Consider the following 23,130-nt stretch of genomic DNA (forward strand, 5'->3'; position numbering starts at 1 on the left):
AAACTTCATTGTTAAACCGTCAACAGATTGAATCTGAATCAAGGTATTGTTCACATGATATTGTAAGTTTACCCTTTAAGTATCCCTGGCTGCCACTAAAATAGCAGATATTTCTTTTTTGCTTTATAAATGAATAGAGGCACAAAGAAGTTCAACTACTTCTTAAAGTGATAAATGATGAAGGGAATGGAATTTAAGAGTGGGAATTTAAATCAAGATTACTTTAAATAAGAGAATCTTTCATTTGAGAAATTTGTTTTCAATTTTAGTTTATGTCATACTGCTCAAATCTTTGAACTTTCTTATAAATAAATTTGCCTTGTAATGAAACATTTTTTATGCTTTCCAAAACTTAACTCCTTTTGGTCAAAATTTTTAAGAACTCAATTTATAACTGAACTCATTCTTTAATTGATCACTGTATAAGCAGCTAACAGTATTTAATCCTAAATTATATCCTTGCTCTAGATCACATTTTTGCTTCTCAATTCCTTTCACTTTTTTAATACATTTTTGAGTTAACGGAATTTGAGAGTCAATAATAAAATTAAGTAACAGAATATAGTTTCTGATAAAAAAAAGAATAATGAGAGCTTAATATCTTAGAGTTAAAATCTGTTTCAGAAATTATAAAATTATAGATCAAAGGCTATAGTTATCCACATAATTTAAGTTAACAGAAGCCATGAGGAAGAGTCAGAAATGTGTCATTGGCACAACTTGGAAAACACGGGAAGGGAATATAGGAGAAAGCTGCCAGCAAGCCCAAATAGATGAGGCTGCCAATATGTCTATCCCCTAGAACTTACAGGTAATAATGTATGAGATAGTATACAAGGAGAAATATATAGGATGCTATTGGAGGTAATTCATGAAACCCGTTCATGTAGAATTCTTTTTTTTTTTTAATGCAATTAATTTATTGAGAGAGAAAGAGAGACAGAGCATGTGTGGGAGTGGGGGTCGGGGAAGGAGCAGAGGGAGAGGGACAAGAAGACTCAGGCTGAGTGTGGGGCTCGATTTCACAACCCCAAGATCATGACCTGAGCCAAAATCAAGAGGTGGTGTCTTAACAAACTGAGCAACCCAGGTGCTCCTGCTCATGTAGGATTCTAAGAGGAGCCAAGAGAGGGCTCCTTGATAATCTCAAGGTTAAATATTGCTTAGAAATTCAACTATCACTTACAAAACCAAGGGCTGTTGTTAAGTGCTTTCCATTAATTTTCTCATTTAATCTTCACAATATCCCCATGGGATAAGAACTATCATTACTCCAATTTTATAGATGAAGAAACTGAGACAAGATAGTTAATTTTCTATGTGTCACATGGAATTGATGTGTGGAGGTACGATTGAACACTAGATTGATCCTGGTAATTTGTCATTTTATGAGCTTCCCCTTTTCTATAGGTTCTTACAACTGCTCAAAGTCAAGCTGTTTAGCAGGCTAATAAAAATGGGTGCAGAGATCACTTCTTTCCTTCTCATTGGGAATTCTGGGACCCGCATGTACAGTTGTCTCCCGAGCAGCCTTAGTGCTTTATTAGCCTGGGCTAGAAGGCATCCTCTAACTTTGCAGCCTCATCTCCCATTATTCCCCTACAGAAATCTTATTCTCTGGACAATCTGAACTCTTCACTCTTCTCCAAACAAGGATTGACCATTTTCATATCAGTACCACGGTGTTACTGTGATCCCTTTCAAATGCAATGTTGGCTGTTGATCTCTGGCTATTGAAATATTGACAACTCTTTAATCCACTTTAAAAGGTCCTTCCTCAATGCCATCTCTCATCCTCTCAGACGACATGATTTCTTTCCTCTGAACTCACTCTATCACTCATGGCAATGGCTACATCCTGCCTTTTATGAGACTGTTTGATTTTCCCTAGAGAGTTCATGTTTGCAACCATATTTTATCTTTTATAGCAACTAACATAGTACTTTGTGCATTATTCAAGGCTGCTAGATATCTGTGAATGATTGAATCAATATTAAAACACTTCCACAACAATCTAGTGTGTGTATTTGTATATGTGTGTAAGTGGATGATGATGATAACAACCCATACATTTGAACTTGCACTTTTTGAAAAAACATGGCAATTTCAGAAGCCCTATTGTTTGTTTACTGAACCTAAATAAGATAAAATTAAGTTAAACCCACAACTGAGTAACATGTTTTTAAAAAGAAGTAGTGTGGCTGTGTTTAGATTTCTCTTAATCCACCTCTATGGGAATTTGGCTTATAAAAATAATAGGCAAAATAAGTGTATTTAAAAAATAATTTATAAAGCAGCTCATTGTTTGCCTATCTTAGGTGTAAAGGACTAGTTACTTTTCTCTAGAGTGATAGTAATCATTTATTCCAGAGCCAGGTGCTTTTCTGAAAAATAGACGTTAAGTATAAAAGTCTCAGGATATATTAGGTACAGAGTGTGGGCAGGTGGATGTGAAAATGGGGCAGAAAATAAATTCCAGAAGAACAAAAAGATATGCAGAAGCCCAGGATTGACCAAATATTTGGGAGGAACCCGAGCTTACTGACACAACAGAACATAGCCATTGGTGAAAATGGAGACAAATTAGAATTTTCAGAAGTAAGAAAGCCAAGAACAAACTGGACTAAAAAAGGGTAAACAGGGCTCAGGTTGTGCCCATAAAACTCAATTAAGACAGGAGAAGTCATCCGTGGTGAAGAAGCTTTGGGAACAGCGTCAGGCATAAGACAAGCAAAAGGGAAGGGAATATACATACAGGTACCAGAAAACAAGGCAAATGAGAGTACCAGGTACTAGGTAAGCAGCCAAGACAGCATCGATGACAAGCAAACCTCAAAAATGAAGCAACTCTTAACTCAGGCCAAGAAACCTTTTAAATACTTCCTACTCCTGAGAGTGGCCAATTCGGACTCCAAGTGAATTACATTGGGTGGATGGTAAACAGATTAACAGGGCCAGGGAAGGGGCAGCAGTGATCATAGTACAAAGCATGCGACTTGTACAGGGGAGGCTGTGTTGCTTAGAGACTTTACAGTCCATTAGGTGGTTTCGATTGGCAGTTCCATTATTTCTTACTCTGTAAAATTGGAAAATTATTTTGCCTCCCCTAGTCTAAAATCTCTCCACGAACAAAAAGGAGGTAATAATATTTCCTATCTCATGTTGTTAAAACAGGTAGTCTTTATTAATCACATAGCATGTAGTAATCACCTAAATATTAACTATCATTGGCTATAAATATTGTTGAGTTAATTTATTAAATCTTCGCTCCAAAATTTACTATATCTATTATTAATTTCAATTTCAGCTTCTGCATACAGTCTGTCAGGATTATGATGGACTCGCTGGGATCCCCTAAATATTTGTGTGCAAAGCCCTTGAAAACTGCAGAATTAACACATGGTATGTCTTTGCTGTCACTTACTGACAGAGATGGAGGTGTACATACATCACTTTGAAAATAAAAAAATTACAAACAGATTGACCATGTTGCTCTAAAAGCTATTCCATAAAATTATTCTAATTCCTTTAGTGATAATTAAATATATATCCACTAAGGCAACTCTTGACTAACATGTCAAACAGAGATTTTCTTTCCTAAAATGACTGAACACACTGTTTTGGTTCTACCAAACCACAAAACATAAAACCACGGACTCAAATCCTGAGTGGTGTGGAATATTGCAAATAAAATCACTGCCAGGCCCACTTTCTGTTTGATGTAGCCAATCTTCTCTTCCAAATGACTTCACAATTCACTGCCTCTTTTTAAAAGAGGATGAAAAGCACTGGTAACTTTCCCTGCTGACCTGAAATGTCCATAACTCAGAGCCATGATAATGAGAAACAGGAAAGAGGAGACACACTACAAGAAACTATAACTAAAAAATAATATTGAACAGCTTTTTTATTGTTGTTTTTTCAATCTAGTATTGTTGTAAGGTAATAGGTCCACAAAAACAATCTGAACGCCCAACAGCTACATGATAGGGATAAAGGCATTTTTTTTAAAGTCATAAGCTACTTAAATTTATGCCCAATAGTTTCGGAATGCAAATGAATAATTTTATGCACTACTACTAAAAGCAGCACTTGAATTGTCTCAGGCCCTTTTAAAAAAAATCAACTTGAAACAGTGACTTTCATATTAAAAGACCAAGGCTTAATCTTTAATAGTACGCCATTATTATATATGCATTTTGATACGATTTTTCAGGACTCAAAGAATCAAAATGACAATTCAATTTGTGAAGTTCATGTATTTGATACATGTGCCATTAAGCAGCTTTGGAGGAACAGCAGGAACCACTGACATGCTGAATGCTAGTGGGTGGGTGATGATGTCTCATTTCATCTTTACAACCAACTTATCAGGTAGGTACTATTAAAAGTCAGGCAGACCCAGTCTCTCTCCAAAGTCTATTCTCTTAACCATTATGTAAATTCTGAGGAAAATTTTGGTTTTTTTCCTTGTTTGCTTTTAAACCTAACAGTGACAACCACAACCAGCACTGCAACTGTGATTTGCATGGGCCTTGGAAGTTACACCCTGTATCTGCTAGGATATATAACCATAGTTTTATGTGGACAGACAAGGTCTAACCAAACTGTGAGTTAAGGTACTCAGAATTCTAATGGTGAATAAGGAGATCATTAAGGCGTTAACAGATGCATGCATGGCACTAATGTTAGTATTAAGTTATTTGGCAACTTAATGATCAAGGTTACAGTAAGGAAACAACTGGGTTTATGTTAATGGCTCCATCAGCACGATGACTGGGATAAAAGTTGAGAGAGCCGTTGTTTTAGAAAAGGTCATAGAGAGTGAAGATCTTGAATAGGAGTGACAATAAAACAAAATTCAGTTCAAGGAATGAAGGATAAATACAAAACATTTATTAGGATGTTTCCTATTCCAATGCAGGTCACTCCACGACAGATAGCCCTAACCTTTACATGGTTTTTCACAAGTCAAAAGTCCAGAAGCTAAAAAGATTATCGAGAAGGCAGTAAATAAGCAAAGAAATGTGTATGTTGTTTAGATTTACTACAGTCTTGGAGAGGGATGAAGGTGTCATTCCGCTTTTGCTGGGAACAATTACTCAGGCTAATTCATTCTTCCTCTAAAGCTAGACAACTTCTAGAAGAATGTTGGGTAAATTATCTGGGCAGGAAAGGGGGAGAAGCAGAGCTAGAAAATGTTGGGAATTTGAAACACTGTACTTCTATATTTCTTAGAAACAAGAATTCTGTATCAAGTGATCCTCTTCATTTGGGCCTTACTTTTCTAAAAGGTTTCCTTGTGTTTTAACTCTGCTGGTAGATTCAGGTATCCTCCACCCAAAGATTACAATCTTATTTCAAAGGCACTTCTCTTAATAACCTCAGAGTTTAGTCATGGTCAAACACATTTTGCTGTGCCCTAGTCAGATTCTACTGTGGTCTTTGTGGCCATTTCCAGTTTTGTTGATTCTACCCCAAGGGCATAATCACCAAGAATGCAGAGTGTTCAGACAGCCCAGGGGCAAGGGGATTCAAAAAGATCCCAGGAGGGAAAAAATTAGTTTATACGAAACAAAATATTAAGCTTAGAGGGCCTTTATATTCATTTAAAGAATTAAGATAGAACTAAAATGTTTTGTATTATTTTATTCCAAAAAAATACGCATTTTCTTTATAGTTCCTGACTTTTGCTTTAAAAAAAAACAGCTGAGGCATGAAAATCATCATACATAAATGAAAATGCAATTTAACAAAATGTCATATTTTATAAGTTTAACTGATGTAAACGTTTGAATTATCTGTTAAAATTAAGCTGCCAGGTTCCTTTTCATACAAAGCAAGCTCTGTTTTATTTCATGTGTTACCACACTGTGTAGAAAAATAATTTTTTTTTTCAAGAAACATGAGATGGAGAGACACAGAAGGAGGGCGAACCAAACTTCTTGAGTAATCTGACGATAGTTGTCATGAACACACTGTATCCCTCACTTTGTGATTGACATTTATTTGTAGTTAGTACTTTATTTTATACACTGAGGAGTCATTGCTAGCAAATTTTTTTTTTTTTTGTAAAAGCAAAAGCAGAATCTGCTACCTTTGCTATCATCAACATCTCCAAATTATGGTCTAGGGCCAAAGTTTAATTTCTGGCCTCCAGATGTTAATACTTAGGAATTCTGTGTCATCCAACTCCCGTTAGGAAAATGTTTGGTGACAGACGATATACCAATGAAGCCTACAGTCTCTGACGTCAAACAACCTGGGTTCAAACATTCACGCTTGGCCCCCTCATAGATCTGTGATCCTGGTCAAGTTACTTAGCTTTGTTATACCTCCATTTCCTTATCTATCTAATGCGGACAATTATAATATCTTCCTCTTAGGATTGCTATGAGGGTTTAACGGGATATTGCATACAAAAGTTCTTACACACTGCATGGCACATAGAAAGCACTTGGTAAATACTTACTACCATTATTATATTAATCATCTGAAATGCTAACTCTAATTTGTCCATTCTGACAAATATTTATATTCAATCGTTTCAGAGTTCTTAGCTTGGAAAAAACAAACGTGTCTATCAGAGCTGGGATGCTTACAGCCAACATCCAGAGTTATCTTGCCTGCAGCTCTTCCAGCATCATTGACAGCTACACACATATAATCACCAGCATCCAGGTCTTGAGTTTCTTGAATCTTCAAAAGCCCCAAGAGAGGGTCAATAATGAGGAATGTTGAGGGCCTCAGCTCAAGATCCCCTAGGTCAAAACAAAAGTATTTACATAGTTTACTTTGGTATTGGTTTGATTTCAAAACTGCTGAAGAACACAGGACTGTGAAGTTTTTAAAATACAACATAGACACTTAAACAATGTTTATGCAAAGAAAGAATGAAGTGTTTCTTGGCACTAAGCTGATTTATTAGTCTGTATAATTCTATGAGCTGACCTAGAGCCAAAAATCTGGCCCCAAATATTTTCTACTGTACATGTACCTAAATAAGAATGAACTCTTCAAAGATGCACCGGGGGGCTGGGAAAGGATGGCAGCTGCCACAGTGGCTGTGTTAGGTAAGAAGAGAATGGGAAGACGAAAGTTGGAAAAAGGTTTCTACCCTCTGTGACAGGATGAATTTCAGTTATCCAGGAAGTGTTTAGGAGACTATGGTGTTCTTAGTTTGGGCAATGACCAGTGTTTTGATTTGCTGAGTGCTATAAGTTAGATGGTATCTTGGGAGAGGTATAGGCTACCTGAGAGGCTTCTGAGGATGTCTGGCGAAGAAGCAATCGCAGCTATCCAGAGAGGGTAGGGAAGAGCTTGCTGGTAGAAGAGGAAAAATGGACGAGAAATTTCTTACAATGGCCAGAGAGAACTGTTTTATATAAATCTCCCAGGATACCTCTACTAAATCTGCATTACTCATTCAAGTCCTTTAAGTTGAAGTTATGCACTTCTGGAAGAGGCAGGTAGGGAATAAATGTGTGGAGGATGAAACTATGACCTCAGTGTGAGGCTAGAATGGTACCAGCGAAAAATTAGTGATGTCTGAGTTACCTTTGTATGTGGTGTGTCCCTGCAGCACCTCAAAACCCCTGAGAACCATTTCTCTCTGAAGACAGGCAATGCCTCAACTAATCTGTAAGGTAAGCTTAATAACTCTCCTTTGTTTCTCCTCCTTCAGAGTGACGCCTCTCTTATGAATGAAATTAACCAGGATGACCAATTTCATAAAAAAAAAAACAAAACACAAAACAGTACCAGATGTTTAATGCCTGCTGTCCATAGCTTTTTTGTAAAGAGTGATATCAAGCTTTTTGTGGGGTCCTAAAATCTTCCTGGAGGTTTGAAGGCCATTGCTCTCAGGGGTTCATAGCATGCCCAGATGTCATCTTAAAAATTGCTCTCCAAAATGTCACATATTAGCTTAGCCATGTGCCCTGAAGACTACAGTAGTAATTCTCTTAGCTTCTCACAAAAAAAAGAAAGAAAGAAAGAAAGAGAGAGAACTCCAGACATAGTAATTCTCTAGAAAACTATAAAAATCACCAATCAACAGACTCAGGGCAACAAACGGATAATTCTCTTTTTGTTTTTATAATTTTGGGAGCAGAAGGGGTCAAAGGAGCCATAAATTTGAAAACAAAACAAAAAAAATTACATTAGCAACCGTCAGTGCCAAAAATAAAGTATTTTTCAGTATTCCAATATTTAAAACCCAAATCATCCTTTTAAGCTTGCTACTACATACCACGCGAGAATAAGAGAAGCAACCAAAGCTGTGTCTATGTGCCTCTGGGAAATTTTCATAAATAAAAGCAGATGATGTTGACATAAACTTTCCTCCCACTAAGGGAGAATGCGATGTGACCTAGCTGTTCATCAAGTATTAGAATGTTTGGACTAAAATGCATTTAGAATTTTGGAATTTATTTCTCTCCTATTTCTTTTGTGTATGTCAAAGGACACAAGAGGATAAAAATCAAGACCTTTCAGCTAGTAGCTTTTTTCAAAATAAAAATGTTTAAAGAGTAGCAGTAATGAAACAAAATATAAATTGGAAAACACTGGTTTCATCAAGTTTGCATTCTGATCACATTTTGATAATCTCTCCTTTCTTCATTTCTACTGAAAAATTAGTCATCAAATTACTGAGAAGCCATAGAGAAGTATAGAACTTTGATATGGAAATGAAATAGGGATTACTTAGTTTTAATATTAGATAAGATAAAAAGAACGGTAAAAATAATAAAATATACAAACTTTCCTGACAATCTATGCTAGGATTTTACAATCATAACCATGGAAGAAGGTTCTCTTTATGCTTTAGTTTAAATTCAATTCTGGTCTCTGTGGATGTAAGATGAACAAACAGAGATCATTATCCCTGGCATGATCCTTTCAAATAGCTGATGGTAAGTAGTGGTTCTCAAAAATGTTTGTCTCAAGACCCTTTTATACTCTTAGAAATTATGGAGACTTAAATGAGGTTTTGTTTATATGAACTATATTTATTTATATTTAGTTAGCATTTTAGAAATGAAACTGAAAAAGATTTAAATGTATGCATTTATTTTATAACAACAAGCTCATGACATTTTAATATAATGAACATATTTTATGAGAAAATAATTGTATTTCCAAAAACAAGAGAAATGTAATGAGAAGAGTGGTGTTTCACATTTTTGCAAATTTCTAGAATGTCTAGCTTAATAGGAGACAGCTGAGTGCTCATCTTTGGTTCTGCATTATGTAGCCTCCAAAAATTCCACTATACACTCATGAGACAATGAATGTGAAAAAGACAAATAATATCTTAGTATAATAAGAAAATAATTTTGATCTCCTCAATTCCATGTAAAGAATTATAGGGAACCCCCAGGGATTCCTAACTACATTCTAAGAAACATCAATCTAAATTTAAAAATCCAATTTCTTGTTTTACCAGAAATATCCTTTATGCAACATTTTAATAGTGTCCTTGATTCTTTTTTGATCCCACTGTATGTTGCTTATTTCTACAAGTGAAAAATCCAAAATTTTGATGGGTATTTGTAGTTCTAGAATTCCTTTTCTCTGATGGTCTGAATGGAATACAATTTATTAATGGATAGTGGCTGCCTGGGGTTTGGAGCGAAGGAAATGAGGAACTGTTGTTTAAATTCACAAGATGAGTAAGTTCTAGAGATCTGCTGTGCAATAAAGTGCCTATAGTTAACAATACTGTATTGTACACTTAAACATTTGTTAAGAAGATAGATTCCATGTGGTCTTATGATCAATCAATCACCGCCTACTTCATTCAGTCAGAATTGCCAAAAAAAAAAAAAAGGGTATGAGGAAAAAGTTATTCTTCTGGTTAAGGTGAGGTCTCTTCTTCACCCCTTGGTTTCCATAGGTAGAATTTTCGTAACCTTCCTATTGTCTCATTCTTAGCAGAGGTGGAAAAGGGAAGCGCAGCTGCCTCTTCCCCCTTTCTTTCGGGAGACAATCTGCACGTAGAAGAGATTATCCTCTAGTTTTGTTCTTGAAGATCCAGACTCTGCATATGCAATAAATTGCTTGCCTGGGATAGGTAGGATGGTAGGTTGGCCTGACTGTGGGGTTTATGACTGTTCTGCATATTGTTGATGAACATTGGAGCATGTCCTCCAATACCATCTGTAGGTGTATAATGCCTACATTCTAGCTCTGTTGCTTCATAACTTGGACAGAGAAATGGAATATTATTTACTGGGCCTGTTGAATCGCAACATCTATGTTTGAGAGAACTAATAGGCAGCCAATTCTAGAATCTTCCATATAGTGGCTACATGGCTCCCTAACTCCTCCTTACCTTCCAAGCCATTATGGAACCCAGGCCAACATGAAGACTACATTTAATTCAGAAAAGCAGCCTCAATTTCAGAAAATAAAAGAATTTCTGTGTGACTCTGCAATCTACAGGCAGAGAAATCAGCAGGTTATATTACTTTTTTAAATTTTTATTTTTAACATAAACTACTGACTTTCTAAAAAAAGAGAAATACTGCTTCTATAACACATTTTTTTCTGGATTTATTTATGATGTGAGTTTGACATTGATTATCTATTTCATTGGTAATTCAAAGATTAAGTATTTTAAATAAGTAAAATTAATTTATGTTACCTGAAATAAACCTAATTAAAAAGCAAATTCAGAAACACTTTTCTTATCACAGAAAACATGAAGACTCAAAATCATTTAACATGGAAAACCATGAAAATGGCATTATCTCCTAGCTTTCCTGTTTTTGATTTGTATTATTTAAAAGTGTTTGTTTTCCACATAAAGCCTTTCTTTTTCACCTCATGTTCCCCAAGAGTTTGAACCCGAGGTGAATTCATAATTTTGTGATTATGACATCAACCTGTTGCCATGGGGATGTCTGTGATTTAACAAACAGAATCATAACAATAGTTCTTTGTACTGTTTAGCATTTTTCATCCGAAGATTAAAAAGTATTTTGCAAACAGCATCTCAATAATCCTAGCAACCTCCCTTTTCGAGTGTTTGCGGGAATTTTTCTTGCTCATAGATTGGAAGAACTGAGACAGAAACAGAAGCAGGATGTTTTACACAGATATCTACTGTCAGCATCTGAGCCTGGACCAGGACTCAAGTGTATTCTAAGACAAAGCACAGTAATTACTGTTATTTTATTATAGAATCACAAAGGTGTAATCTTTATGTTACAAATGCAGGCAGACAATCTCCATGCTTGATACAAGCATCTACTTTGCATGATGAAGCCAACCACACAACACATTTGCCTTTCATTTACCTGTAAGTTTTAATGTTATGTCTTTTTTCATGACTTTATAGAACGTGTCCTTGGGAATCTAGAAAGCTTTCTAATAGTGACAGCTTTTTAGAAAAGTGAACCAAAATGAGGAAAGCCATTTTAAACATTAACAGAGTATTCTTGGACAATTTTCTACAGGAAACAATCCTAAACTAACAGAGAATGTTCAGCTGGATTAGCAAAGGCGAACTTTTCCTGCTTTGATTTTCATGGTCCTATAATCCACACCAGATGTCAAATCCTGAAATTCAGAGTTCAGAATTTTGAACTATTGTCTCCAGTGAGATCATAAACACATTTTATAGGGCTGCTAAGTCACACACCAAAACAAAATTTTAACAAATCATCGTTTTAAAAGAGAAAACAAAAGTGAACCAGACATGAACATACTTAAGAAATGTACCTTTGAACCATTTAACTTGAGGCGGCGGAATACCAGAGGTTTTACATTCCATAACTGTTGTGTCCCCAAGAGCAACCAAGAACTCACTCTGAACTACGATCAACTTTGGGGCTTCTGAAAAAAACAAACATGCTAATGGTTAATGCCTGGCCCAATGCAACATGCACCTTGTTTATGATTACAATAAATGAATCAGTTTAACAAAATCCACCACTATTTATGCGCTTGTGGCTTTTTCAATGTTTATAAACAGAAAGAGACTTTTACAATGCAAGTGTAAGATGTGTGTGATGAAAAGATCACTTATTAAGGCCAAATATATATTACACAAAAATAATTTTGATAAAAGAGTAAAAAAATTTAGGAAATTAACTGAAAGGTCTTTATAAAAAAAAGATACTTAAAGAAAGAAAAATCTTAGAAATCTGAACACATCTTATAGAAATAACAAGGAATACTAAAGGAACAGAGAGAAGACTGATAGTAATAAAAATATCAAAAGAGCTATGATGATAAGACTGACTTGGCTAGATTAAGACTTGAGGATAATATAATTACAGCTGAATTTGTTATAGCATTTTCTACGTGATTTTAAGAATATTCATGTTTAGGGGCGCCAGGGTGACACAGTCATTAAGCGTCTGCCTTTAGCTCAGGGCGTGATCCCGGCATTATGGGATAGAGCCCCACATCAGGCTCCTCCGCTAGGAGCCTGCTTCTTCCTCTCCCACTCCCCCTGCTTGTGTTCCCTCTCTCGCTGGCTGTCTCTATCTCTGTTAAATAAATAAATAAAATATTTTAAAAAAAGAATATTCATGTTTAACTACAGAGACAGGTGCAGTCTAAGGGTAAAAGTTGTATCTATAAAAAGTAGAGTCTCCATTCTCTTTTTCCCTTTGATGCTAAATACAAAGATTCTCTGAGTTTCTTTCCTCCCTTGCTTAATGCTTTCATTCACTTATATGTTTTTCTCTGAACTGGGCATGTTAGGACTTTCTAATTTGAATTGAGGTAGTTCTAAACAAACCTAAGAGTTAACTTCTCAAAGATCATGTTAATCCTCTGTTAGAAAACCTTTGGTGATTTTATTTCACAATTCTCTAGTTTGGCTTTCAAAAATCATAAACTGGTGAAGATCTTTCTTTTTTAACTTACCCTCCACAACATTTCCTTTCCTTATCACAAGGTACAAAGCTAAACTGGTAATCCAAGACAGCCCCTACTCTCTCCTATCCTCCTTCTTTTGCAAAAGCGGTTTCCTCGGCCTGAAATCCCCCTTTGCCCCAGCTCTTCAAATCCCACTCATTCCTCCAGACTGAGCTGAAATCCTGTCTCCTTTGAGAAATCTTTACAAATTCCCCAGTCAGAATTAATCTTCCTCTCTGCCAACCCGCACTGTGGTACTTGTCTGTCTGCTGTCTTATGTTTCTTTATGTATAGCCACTTCCATTATGCAAGCTCTCAAAAAGTAAGGACTTCATAACATATATTTTTTTATTTTATATTCCACAATCTGGAGTATTTTTAGATACTCTGGGTGATTAATAAGGTAAATAAGTGGGTCAACTCTTTTGGCTTGTGAATGAACCAAAATGCTTTTCTACAACTCAGAATCTGTTTCCACCTCTCCTTCTGCATTCCTACTGCCTATTTCCTCTTCAGTCTTCCAAACTTACTTGCCATGTGCCCTTCTCATTTCTGTCAATGAGACCACTTCTTTCCACTTCTTTTCAGGCTTTCAGATTCAATATTTATGACACTTTTGCTACCCCCCTCATATGTACACACCAACTACAATTCTCAATTTTTATTTTAGCTTTCTTCCTCTCTTCCACTGCCAGTTTCACTACCTTACTATGATTGGCAGGGTAGATTACTAACCATTAATTATTCACAATTTACAAATAATATTGAGCATGTAATGCCCTTGTCCTTTGTTTTAAAAAACAAATTAAAAGGAATGTTCTATTATATTAGAATATATGATTATATTAAAAATAGTAGATTATAGTAATATATTAGAATATATGATAAACATTATATTATGGAATATTATAGAATAATTATCGTGAAATACATCTTCAATAAATGTTTATGTTTGGAAGGGAAAAACTAAAGATGAAAAGTGAAAATAATATGTAGATAGGATAAATGACAGAAATGTTATAAATATTTAATCATAATAGAAATATTATAAAGTTTTGAATATGAGTGAAAAATATAAAATGGAAGTTGAGGTAAACTAGAAAGGATATAGAATTTATTAATATGTCAGCAAAATAGTGCAAACAACAGAAAAACCACAGAAGGATAGAACTCTGTGGACCATCTGGGACTCTACCACAATCTGTAAGCCTCCTGGACTTCTGTTGACTAATGAAGCTATCTACTCCCTGAACTTTTAACTTAACTTAGTTACCATATTTCCTTTAATCAATGTATGAAATTAATAATAAATTATAAGACTGGGTAAACTCATTCCTAATATTAATTTTCAGAAAAATACTTTTAAATTGCTTGATATGATACTCATCCTGTTTTCATTGCCTTTTAAACTGATTATACTTGCCAATATATCTGAGGGTAGAAGTCTGTTTGTCTGTTCCAGCTGAATTACTTGCCAGGCAACCATAGATCCCTGCATCTTTGGGAACTGCATTTTTGATAAATAAGGTACCTTCTGAGGTCATCCTATACCTATGGATGAAAAGAAAACAAAATTGAAAATACCCTAATAATAGTATGAAGAAACTATAGCATCTTCCTTACAAATATCTTCAAACATTTTAGACTTATATTTTTGGTACTGGTTGTAGAAATAATTAATGTTGTCATTTTATAAACAGAAATATAGTAGTGGTAGTAGCAGTAGTAATAATAGTAATAGTAGTAGTAATAATAGTAGTAGTAGTAGTAATAATAATAGATCCCATGAATCTAGTACTTACTCTGTGCCAGGGACTGCTCCAGAAATTTTATATAATGTTTTAAATCTTCATAACAACCCAATGAGTTAGATTTTATTATTACCTCTGTTGTATGGATAAGCAAAGGGATTATATAACTTACAGTTAGTAAATGGAAGAAGTGAAAATTGCAACCAGGCAGTCACACTCTGTGTCAATTGCTACGCTAAATGGTTCCTCAAAATGCAAACCTGAGAGAAGCAATATGTCCTGTCACACAGCAAGTCAGTAATGAGTTTAGGAAGAGAATCTGGCTCATAGTTAAGCCCTCCTCCTCCTCAAAACCCAGAGCACTGGAAGTTCAATAGCTGGAAACTTCCTTGTTCGTGTTCCACATGTTCGTTGCACTCTTTGCGCATGAAAGGATTCACTGCCTTTTGAAGTCACCCAGCAGATAAAACACATCTCAATGTAGGACGGCAAAAGTGAATAGGAATTCCAAAGAATGTCTGCACACATTTTAATGAGAGCTACTGTTCTGTCCTTTGCCTCTTCTCTCTCCTGATCCCAGGACCATATTTTATAGATTAGTGAAAACGACATGTTACTTTACCCCACAGAAAGTTTATTATCCTCCTTTCAATTATTCAAGGTAAACCAAGTGTTATGGTGTCATGTTTGTGACACAAAGTATTATGAAGCTCTTAGGCCCAGCGATTAAATTCAAGACTGAAGAACATCAAACTCTGCCAATTCATCATTTATTATTTTATGGCCATTTCCTGGCCTATTTAGAAAATCTGAAGTTGTGGATTTTGGTCAAAGCTCCCTTAACCTTAGGGATTTAGTCATATTAGTTTTGTCCAACTTTTAATTGGTTTTTCATCAACACCTCACTCAGTAAAAACAAAGAACATGATACAAACCCAGTACCTGTGTGAACCCATGATAAACATATCATTAATGGTCCAGGTGATCTTTGGTTTGGGATACCCTGTTGCAGAACACCTGATGGAGACCTCAGATCCTCCTGTGAATGACTGATTCTTAGGCATCAAGGTGACTTTGGGTGGTTCTGCAAATAGAAAGAAACATATATAGTGAAACAGCAATTTAACTTGATGTTAGGAGCTTTCTGTGTTAGCAGATTTGTAGGTTTCCCACCACACCATTATTTTTATTTTATTTTGTACTTCCAAGAGTTTGTTTATAAAAAGTGACAACAAAGGTGGGGGACGTCAGGGGACTGGATCTGAGGCCAGTGCCAGGAAGGACCTGAATGAAAGCCAAGGGAGCTACAGAAGCAAGACACAGTGATATCTGGCAGCTGGGGCAGGGAAATGGGAAAAGGGGATTCCTTTGCCCATTCTCTAGCCAGGTCCTGCCTCCCAGACATCCAGGCCCCCAGTCCTGCTCTGCCCCATGGCCTTGATTACTAGACTGGCCTTGCAGTAACTCCATTCTCCTGGGGCATCTTGGACATGTGGAAGAAGGTGGCCCTCACAGCCTGAGGACATCAGTCATGGTGAGGCCACCAGATGGTATCCAGCATCTCCACCTTGAATGTTCCTAAGAGGAAGAGCTCCCTTTTGGGGTCATAGAAAGAGAAGAAGGTGGGATACACCACAGAAATGATAGGCACCTAGACCTGAACTGCCAGGTAAAAGGCATCTTTCCTTAAAGGTAGCAGGTCCCCATTGTCCTTCTGCATATCCTCAGGGTAGATCCACATTTTGAGGTTCTTCCTGACCATGTGCTGGCCCATGTCAGACATCCAGTCATTGTTTGTCCTGGAGCACTGCCAGTTGATAAAGATGTCCCTGAGACACAAGATCAGGTCTACAGGCCCCATGAAGAGAACTTCTGCTTGGTGATCTACACATAGCACTTGCAGAGGGCCTCCAAGTGGCCCATCATGTTCAGGACACGTTGGTGGTTAGAAATGATGACACAAGGATGGTTCATTTCCAGCTTCTGGTGGCCCTCTGTCTCAAAGTGAAGGCCCTATATGGACTTGAAGAACTGGACAAACCAACCGACGATATTCACGTTCTCCACTATCTGAGTGTTCTGCTGCAATAGGTCATAGTGGAGACTGAAGCAGAGCACTCAGTACAAGGTGATCTTGGCTTAGAACTTGGCCATGCAGCTCAGCTGTATGAGCAGTAGCATGGTGGTCAGTCATGGCAAGAGCTCCATGGCCAGGGCAGCACTAGGACCACATACCTGCAGCAGCACCCTGGTAGACCCAATTGTCCTGGCCTCAAGCCCCCTCCCGGACTCTGGCCCAGAAAGAGCTCTTTAGATGACCCTTATCAGGGATCTAGCCCAATCAGTACAGGGAAGGAACCAAAGGAATTTTATTTATTTTTTTTTAGCATTTTGTTTTTATTTATTTTAATTTAAATTCAATTAATTGCATATAGTATATTATTAGTTTCAGAGGTAGAGTTCAGTTGATTCATCAGTCTTGTATAACACCCAGTGCTCATTACATCCTGTGCCCTTCTTAATGTCCGTCACCCAGTTACCCCATTCCCCCACCCCAGTCCCCTCCAGCAACCCTCAGTTTATTTCCTATGATTAAGAGTTTCTTCTCGTTTTTTCTCTATGATTTCATCTTGTTTTATTTTTCCTTCCCTTCCCCTATGCTCCTCTGTTTTGTTTCTTAAGTTCCACATATGAGTGATATCATATGATAGTTGTCTTTCTCTGATTGATTTATTTTACATAGCATCATGCTGTCTAGTTCTATCCATGTTGCTGCAAATGGCAAGATTTTATTTTTTGATGGCTGAGTAATATTCCATTGTATATATATACACACCACATCTTCTTTATCCATCTAAGTAATATTACAGTGTGTGTGTGTGTGTGTGTACATTTATCCATCCGTTGATGGACATCTGAGCTTTTTCCATAGTTTGGCTATTATGGACATTGCTGCTATAAACACTGGGGTGCAGGTGCCCCTTCAGATCACCACATTTGTATCACTGGGGTAAATACCCAGTAGCGCAATTGCTGGGTCATAGGGTAGCTCTATTTTCAACTTTTTGAGGAACCTCCATACTGTTTTCCAGAGTGGCTGCAGCAGCTTGCATTCCCACCAACAGTGTAGGAGGGTTCCCCTTTCTCTGTATTCTCGCCAACATCTGTCGTTTCCTGACTTGTTAAGTTTAGCCATTCCGACAAGTGTCAGGTATCTCATTGTGGTTTTGATTTGTATTTCCCTGATGTCAAGTGATGTGGAGCATTTTTTCATGTGTCTGTTGGCCATTGGTATGTCTGCTTTGGAGAAAACATCTGTTCATGTCTTCTGCCCATTTCTTGATTGGATTATTTGTTCTTTGGGTGTTGAATTTGATAAGTTCTTTATAGATTTTGGATACTAGCCCTTTATCAGATATGTCACTTGCAAATATCTTCTCCCACTCTGTCGGTTGTCTTTTGGTTTTGTTGACTGTTTCCTTTGCTGTGCAAAAGATTTTTATCTTGATGAAGTCCCAATAGTTCATTTTTGCCTTTGTTTCCCTTGCCTTTGGAGCCATGTCTAGCAAGAAGTCACTGCAGCTGAGATCACAGAGGTTGCTGCCTTTCTTCTTCTCTAGGATTTTGATGGATTCCTGTCTCACATTTAGGCCTTTCATCCATTTTGAGACTATTTTTGTGTATGGTGTAAGAAGATGGTCCACTTTCATCCTTCTGCATGTGGCTGTCCAATTCTCCCAACACTATTTGTTGAAGAGACTGTCTTTTTTCCATTGGATATTCTTTCCTGCTTTGTTGAAGATTAATTGACCATAGAGTATTGAGGGTTCATTTCTGAGTTCTCTATTCTGTTCCATTGGTCTATGTGTCTGTTTTTGTGCCAGTACCATACTGTCTTGATGACCACAGCTTTCTAATAGAGCTTGAAGTCTGGAATTGTGATGCCACCAGCTTTGGTTTTCTTTGGATCCAAAGGAGTTTTAAAGCAAGGGAAGTAACTCCTCTTTGAGAGTAAAATGAATTTGATTCCAATGTCATGTTTCTGTGCTCCACTGGTTACCAGGTGACCCTTTCCTACTTTGCTCCCACCAACTGACCATTGGCTTCTGTCTGCTAAGCTGGAACTTCTGTATAAACCTGTTTTCTGGAAAAGTCTCTAGATAGAGCCTTTTCCATCTCTCTATATAGTGAACATAGGTTTGGAGCCACAACTTGTCCTGACTGCTTCCTGCTTTGTTTGAACTGCCCTTTCTTTCTTTTTCTTTTCTTTCTTTTCTTTCTTTCTTTTTCTTCTTTCTTTCTTTCTTTCTTTCTTTCTTTCTTTCTTTCTTTCTTTCTTTCTTAGATTATAAATCTGTTGCGGTAAAGACAATGTCTTTGACATTATTCCACATTCCATTATTTCCTACAGTACTTAACATCCCTTGTATGTTATACAGTGACTTGTAAATAATAGACACTTAAAACTATTGATGGAATATAGTCCATTCCTAAACTGTAACTTGGCTCTAAGAATTTTTATGCCTGATACCACTCAAGGTATTGCTATATTGATCATTTGTCTCCGCCCGTGGACTCACAGGACACAACAGGAAATATCAATTATTCAAAATTCCTATTGCATGCATTCCACTTAAATAGACTTTTGAAAATGAAATATTAAATCAGGAAGTTATTGTCAAAAAGGATACAAAAATTCCCTGGGGTAACTGGAATGTTGATATATCTGGTCTTATCAATTCCACATTTTACATCTAGATTACTACAGAGTAAGAATAAATCCTCAAAGAAAGTACCATCAAAGAAAAAATTTTCTTAGTGTAAATATTTTCCACTCAAAAAGAAATGAAAATAAATTCACTTCCACAGTGTTTGAAATAGATTAACAAAAATAAATAAATTTAATAACATGTGACTCTTGCACAATTATGATGTTCCAGGCTCAGCGCTAACCTGTAGGGATATAATGATGAGCCAAACAGACATAGTATCAACTTTCCATTTTTTAATATAAATGAAATCCAGGAATTCAGCCAGTTAGATTTGTATATATTTATGATATATCTTTACTATGTTAGTCTGCAAATTGTGGCTTAATTTCCCTATGAAAAATTAGTCAAAGGAATCCTGACACATTTGAAGGAGATACAAGTGGTACTGCTGGACTGGGCAGCTACACAACCGAACAAAACTAATTAGTGCCTAATTGCTAGCAGCTTACAATCACCTCCCCTTTTTTCCTGTTTACATTGTGTTTTTCAAATTATGATTGTCTTTGAAGTTAATGTTTAAAGGGTTTTCCTGCCTGTGGACTTGGTTGATAGTCTCATTATTCCATGGATTCTTCTGGGTGAACATAGGGCTACAGAAATTTAGGGGGTCAAGGGCAGACTGGCTATGGACAACAAGTTCAAATTGTGATTGCATCTGGAGTCCATCAATTCTGAAATGCCAGAGGACTACACATGCTGTGGGAGTAGTGCAGATAATCTTCAAGGGATGAGAAAAAAAGGAACGCTTTTTCTCTTTGGAATTTATTGAGTACCCACATTTATTCAGTCCCACTCTCTAAAAATAAAATGTTTCTTATGTCTAGATCATTTTGACCTAGGATTGCTGCAAAGATTCAGCAGTTCTTGGGATTTTTTTGTCTAAACATGGTACCTTCCAATGAAGTTGGACTGAACTGGCCTGGCATCGTGCCCAGCAAGAATTCCACTGGTAGGCTCGGTAGTTTATGTATCAATGTAAAAATAAATGTCAGTTACTCAAACCAGGATGCAGAGAGCTAAGAGGTCATTTCTCAAATAAAGCCTGGATATAGGGTGCTGCTCAGGGTCATGAAATCAGTCTGTGTGCATACACACAGATGGGATGACATCATCTCACAGAAGGTGAGAAATTTGCCATTGTTCTGGAAAGAATATTTCCGCTAACAATAAGAAAATCAGAAAGGACATGAACAAATATGGAAGCAAAATTAGATTTTTGCCAAATAACAGTTGAATAATGATGGTCAGATGATTCAGGCTTCACTTGATTAGGTTAAATAAGGATGCAATAGACCTCACTATAATTATCTCAATGGTTAGAATTTTTAATTTCCTAGAAAAAAGCTCCTTTTGTTTTGAAAAAATGTTTTTAATTGAACAAGAACAAGTTTAAAAACCTTAGTTCAACTCCATCAAAGTCTAAAGTCAAATTTTAGGTTTTGGGGAGAAGTAATCCATTCTTAGTTGGTTTTTAATCTCATTTCACCATCACAATCATCACCATTATCACCACCACCATCAATAACCATCAGCATCATCATAAATAACAACTTGCTTTTCATTAGCCAAAGCAATGGAAACACGGCACTTCATTAGTATTAAGGCATTAATTCATTCTTCATATTTTAATCATAACAAAAGCAAAATATATTTTTATAATTTCTCACCAATGATTTAAAGAGTTACACATAGATTATGATACTAAAAATAAAAAAAACACTATTTTAAAACTTGGGTGTCTTGACACACTATGAATGGTAAGGCTGGCAAAATGAATTCTAAGTGGCCATGTAAACAGCCACTGCTCTGTCTGCAAAGACTGTAGAAGATAAAATCTTGCCCAACTCTTGCAAATCTCCAATGTCATCTTCATACTTACAAGGCATATTTTCTGTTGGTTGTCAGCTGGGTCTGATTTGTTGCTATTATGCCTCTGGTAGGACACTGTCAAAAAGACCTAAAGGACTTTCTCTTCAAGATGATTTAATTATCATCGATAAATTAATCAGATAATGATAATGTTTTGAATTACCAAAACAACAATTTAAAATATTTTTTACCACTCATATTTAGAGTACTTGGCAAATTTCTTTGTGTTTTCATCCTTTCACACATTTATTGAGTACCTATGATTTTCAGACACTTTACAACCACAAAGAACTCACAGAATATTGTATACAAAATGAAATCGTGTACAATTAGGAACTAAATCTCATTCTGGTAGTCAGTTCTTGAAATAGGAAGGTGGGCAAAATTATTGAGTGCTTGTTATATGCTAGGTATCTAACTCTATGAAGTGGCACTGCCATTTTACAGAGAAAGCACTTAATAAGCCTTAAAATGGTTAAATAATCCATGGTGTCTGGTCTATACCTTAATAGAGATGATAACTCACCAGGTTATTGCAGACTAGCTAAATTAACATACATAAAACACTTAGAATGATTTCTGGTGTATAGTAGGCACTATGTAATTTTTGCTATTATCAGTATTCCATTATATGGTAAAGTATGACAAAGGATGATAAAATAAGCACTACGGTATTTAAAATAAGTGTGTATGTATGTATTATCTAGGCATTTACAAATGAAACTTGATCACAGTTCTCATACTTGCATATTTAGATTACACATCCTACTAATAAAGAATACTAAATATATCTTATTTGATTCTTCTGAAATTTGAGAGGTTTCTAGATACTCAAAATTTATCAGAAATTTCAATAAAAATAAATTAATTTTTTTCACATTTGACCGATTAAAAAAAACATGCTAATACCTATGTCACCTGGCACTTGTTAAAAAGTAGTTGTGATGATGTAATGAGCATATGGTTATGATAATATCAATTTCATACTTAGTGAAGTAATTCTGGTCATTAGGGATTTAACTTCATCAATCATCTTGAAAAATATTTCCTTTTTTACTGCAATACTCTCCCTGGTGACGTGAACTAATTAGTGACAGACATCCACCCTTTCCTGACACCATAGAAAACAAATTAGTACTTCTAATGTTCATACAGACATAACATGGCAAAGAAAAGGAAACCTTGTCTGGCCCTTTGATTTCCATGTGGCAGCACACAATTGCAGAGGAAGTGTCAGTTATACATGGAATATGTTAAAATATTTAACTAGGACGTTCATATTCATTTTCAGCTTTAAAAGTCTTCCTCATAAAGGAGCAGCAATGAAATCAATAGATTTGTTTCTTGTCCCAGATAAACAGGAAGATAGCATGTGTTAAACAAAACTTTAAACTCATACTGCGTAATAAATACCATCCCACTTATCCTTTTTTTAAAATAATTTTTTATTATATTAGTCACCATACAGTACATTCCTAGCTTTTGATGTAAAGTTTCATGATTCATTACTTGCGTATAACACCCAGTGCACCATGCAATACGTGCCTCCTTACTACCCATCACTAGCCTATCCCATTGCTCCACCCCCCTTCCCTCTGAAACCCCACTTATCCTAACTTCTCCTAAGCCTGGCCAGTATAAGAATTTGGAAATTTGGTAGCTACTATCACCTTAAAATTGATATATTGCTTTAGCTTATTTCAAAAAATTTTGCCAAACTCACCCATGATATAATTTTTAATCAGGGTAAACTAAACAATACTTTAAAAAATATCTCTATAAATTTTTCATAAGATAATTATCAGACTGCTATAAAATCTGGTTTTAAATGTAAACAGTAATATGCTGGCATGTGCTGCACCTAG

General features: G+C 36.1%; 1 protein-coding gene across 2 annotated transcripts in view; it reads right to left on the bottom strand.

The window, feature by feature from the left end:
* Window positions 1-23,130, bottom strand: part of HMCN1 (hemicentin 1) — a 477,641-nt gene that overhangs the window by 235,513 nt on the left and 218,998 nt on the right. For both annotated transcript variants that reach the window (XM_034666795.1, XM_034666794.1), the window contains exons 12-15: window positions 15,567-15,708; window positions 14,297-14,424; window positions 11,728-11,841; window positions 6,603-6,761 (exon numbers count right to left, since the gene is read on the bottom strand). In XM_034666795.1, coding sequence (XP_034522686.1) covers window positions 6,603-6,761; window positions 11,728-11,841; window positions 14,297-14,424; window positions 15,567-15,708 — 543 coding nt within the window. The remainder of the gene's footprint in view (window positions 1-6,602; window positions 6,762-11,727; window positions 11,842-14,296; window positions 14,425-15,566; window positions 15,709-23,130) is intronic.

Source organism: Ailuropoda melanoleuca, chromosome 8, assembly GCF_002007445.2.
Source record: "Ailuropoda melanoleuca isolate Jingjing chromosome 8, ASM200744v2, whole genome shotgun sequence".
Lineage (NCBI taxonomy): Eukaryota > Metazoa > Chordata > Mammalia > Carnivora > Ursidae > Ailuropoda > Ailuropoda melanoleuca.